We start from the raw sequence: 3,332 nt of genomic DNA on the forward strand, positions 1-3,332 counted from the left end.
TAAAATGATAAAAAAATGTAAATGATGAATGCTAAATTTATCATTATACCTATTATTTTTCTATATATAAACCTCAAACTCAAAACTTTAATTAAAATACTTCCAACACTAAGGCTATAAATGATATGAGTGTTTGATGAACAATTCAATTTTCGTTCGTTTATTAAGCTAAATAAACGAACATGAACAATATTTGGAGCTTGTTTATTAAATGAATCGAACACAAACAAAGCTTGTTATGTTCATTTATGTTTATGAACAAACTCGTTTATATTTGTTTAAATCTCGCTTAATAAATTGTTTGAAGTTTGTCTATTGTTCCCTTATTATATATTAATAAGGTTATGTTGGCTTGTATGCTTTTGTATAATTATTAATAGTTATATTTTTCTATTTTACGTCTAAAAAATAATATATATTTATGTATTGTTTGTTTATTTATTACTCATGAACATTATTTGTAAATATGTTTAAACATATTCATTTAATATTTGTAAATATATTTATTTAATTTCATGAACATTAAATAAACTAACAAAAATTCATATAATTTTAATTAAACTAACTCACTATCTAACATCTTACCTTAACCTGTTCATGGGTAAAGTTATTCACACATACTCGAAAGTCGGCTTGAAATTTAGAAGAGTTTAGAAAAAAATATTAGACTCTAATAATAAGTTTGGACAAAAAAAAAGGCTTGATTAAAATATAAGTTGGACTTAGGCTTGAACATTTAAGTCTCTGAGTTTGGCCTGACCTATTTTAAGTTTATAATACTTTTTATATTATGTAATTTTTATATATTATGTAATTTATAACACATATAATTAAAGAAACCTATACTAAATATATAGTACTACTTTAACGAAAATATTAGAATAATATTAAAATGATGATAAAAAAATTCAATAAATAAAAAATATAAAATTATTAAATATTAAAATAATATCATATAATTTTTTTTAAAAACATTAAAAATATTACGGACTAACCTAAAATAGATTTAAATTAATCTTTTATAAATATCAACAAATTTAACAAAATTATAAACGTATATTTTATACTGATTCAAACTTAAAAAGAAGTATAAAATATATTAACATCCTAATTAAAACCATCATCCCCCAATGCGAACCCGATCACAGATTAGCACCTCTATTCTTACCCTCCGCCTACCATTATAAATTAACCAAATATTTTTGCCAACATAAAATCCCCTTCCACACCGCGTAGACCAAAACCTTCTTAGCTGTATCATCTGCCCAGAGAAGTAGAACTCATTGATAATTCTCCCTTTATTTTATCAACTATAAAGCAACCACCGGCCCAACCCAACCCAAAATACTATTACTGCTACTCCTCCGTCTTCCTCAGAACTTCAGTCAGACATACAGAGAGAGAGATGAACAGTTTTGAACCTCAAAGACATGACTCCTTGAAAAGGAGATGGCAAGACAAAAGATTAACCAACATCAACACCTCCTCCAGATTTGTTGCTTCTCCAGCCCCACCTTACTCTTCTTCTGCTCCCTTAACCTTGACGCCTAACCCTAGTTATAACAGGCGTTTCCCTTGTCTCGACGATGATTATCTTGTCTCCACCGTCGTGCCCCCAGTGACTGTGGTGCTTGAAGGCCGTTCCATCTGTCAGCGCATCAGTCTCCATAAGCATGCAAGCTACCATAGCCTTGCAAAGGCTCTCAGGCAAATGTTCGTGGACGGAAACGACGATGAAATCACCTCCGAGAATGACCTTGATCTTTCCAATGCTGTTCCTGGTCACCTCATTGCCTATGAAGATATGGAAAACGATCTTCTTCTCGCCGGAGATCTTAACTGGAAGTACGTTTTACAGACTACTTTATTGATTCCAAAAACTTTGAAATTGAAGTTCAACCCAGAATTATTAATTTTTTTTTTCTATTTCTCTCCCTTTTTTTTTATTATGGTTAAGGCTTTAAAAATTATTGTATTGTATATATGTGTGGAAATGAACAGGGATTTTGTACGCGTAGCGAAGAGAATTCGGATACTGCCAGCGAAGGAGAATTCAAGGAAAGAATGAACAGGGACAGTGTTGGGTTTTGGCATCCTTTATAGTAATATGCTTTATTTCTCTTTGTGATGATCGTGGATGAACTTATATATATATCTGAAAATATAAAGAAAATCAAGAAGCAAATTAAAGCTCATTTTGCTGTGGGATTTTGAAATGTTCTCTCATGGTCCTTGATCCTGAAGGATACCTTTTACCTTAAAAAAGAGTTCTAATTGTAGCCTCCCTTCTTTTGTTTTTTTAATAGAACTTCCTTTTTATCATACAATTTCAGATGAAGCGACTTCTTGCATAGGGATGTACATATATCTTAAATTAAGTGCCCAATTTGCGTAAGTTGGAAGATTGTCCGAATAGAGACAAAATTTCAATGTCCTAAGTTTATTACTTATTATTCTTATTTTTTGACACAATCGTCATTAATTTTATAAGCTTTCTAGAGTGCTAGACTGCTGTATTTTTTTGTTTAAAGCGTACGACCATAAGAAAGAGAACAAACAGCTCCTGTTAATCTGCTTACATTACATTTGTCTCGGTTGCTTCTTTTCTTCTTTATTACAACTACCCCTTTAATCTAGTATGGGACTAGGGTTTTTCCTAATAAAAGAGGGGGTAATGAGGATACAGGAAGTCTAGAGGTCGAGAATAACTATAGAAGAAGGTTGGATATCTGCTATTTATATAATGGAAAGAGGGTTTTTTTTCTTTTTTAAATCTGTATAGTTGCTTTAAAATTTAAATATGATGTCTTTAAAAACAATACAAATATGCTTATTGTTTATATCTGAAGGAATATCTAAATCGCTAAATATTTGAATATAGCGTATAAAAAAAATTAAATAAAAGTTTTAAGAATAAAAACGGATAATAGTTTCTATATTTAAATTTGAATCTATTTTCATAATAATAAAATGAATTCAAATAACAGATATCTGTAAAGAATAGATACCAGTAACTAATATCTAAACATGCTATTAATAATAATTAAATTATCTACATCCATATTATTTTAATTTGAAAAAGAATAAATTAAAGATATATAAATATTGAACCTTGTATGTTTACTTGATGGTCTGGATTCAAATTATGTTAGATGCATTATTGTTAGAACTTTGCTTTCCTGTTATAATTTTTTATTGCTATCCTTAGTGGAGATTTGAGTGTCAAACCAATTAAACATTATTTTCCTTCAAAAGTAATTATATGAATGGCTCGGATTCTACGAGAGTTTCTTAGAATTGGGTAGGCTTTAATATGTTGGTTTACTTGGTAA

The 3,332-nt window shown here is 29.4% G+C and overlaps 1 protein-coding gene across 1 annotated transcript; it reads left to right on the forward strand.

The window, feature by feature from the left end:
* Nucleotides 1–1,149: 1,149 nt before the first annotated feature.
* LOC107952618 (auxin-responsive protein IAA33) lies at nt 1,150–2,322 on the forward strand. Its single transcript, XM_016887820.2, has 2 exons — nt 1,150–1,845; nt 2,002–2,322. Exons 1-2 carry the CDS (start codon nt 1,406–1,408, stop codon nt 2,066–2,068), a joined length of 507 nt encoding a protein of 168 aa, XP_016743309.1. The 5' UTR covers nt 1,150–1,405; the 3' UTR covers nt 2,069–2,322.
* The last annotated feature ends 1,010 nt before the right edge of the window (nt 2,323–3,332 follow it).

Source organism: Gossypium hirsutum, chromosome A08 (genome assembly GCF_007990345.1).
Source record: "Gossypium hirsutum isolate 1008001.06 chromosome A08, Gossypium_hirsutum_v2.1, whole genome shotgun sequence".
Taxonomy (NCBI): Eukaryota; Viridiplantae; Streptophyta; class Magnoliopsida; order Malvales; family Malvaceae; genus Gossypium; species Gossypium hirsutum.

What these genes read in the sequence shown, in the direction of transcription:
- LOC107952618 (XM_016887820.2), top strand. Translation starts at nt 1,406, where the DNA reads ATGAACAGTTTTGAACCTCAAAGACATGACTCCTTGAAAAGGAGATGG. An exon ending in GCCGGAGATCTTAACTGGAA is followed by an intron (nt 1,846 to 2,001) that starts GTACGTTTTACA and finishes GGAAATGAACAG; the next exon opens with GGATTTTGTACGCGTAGCGA.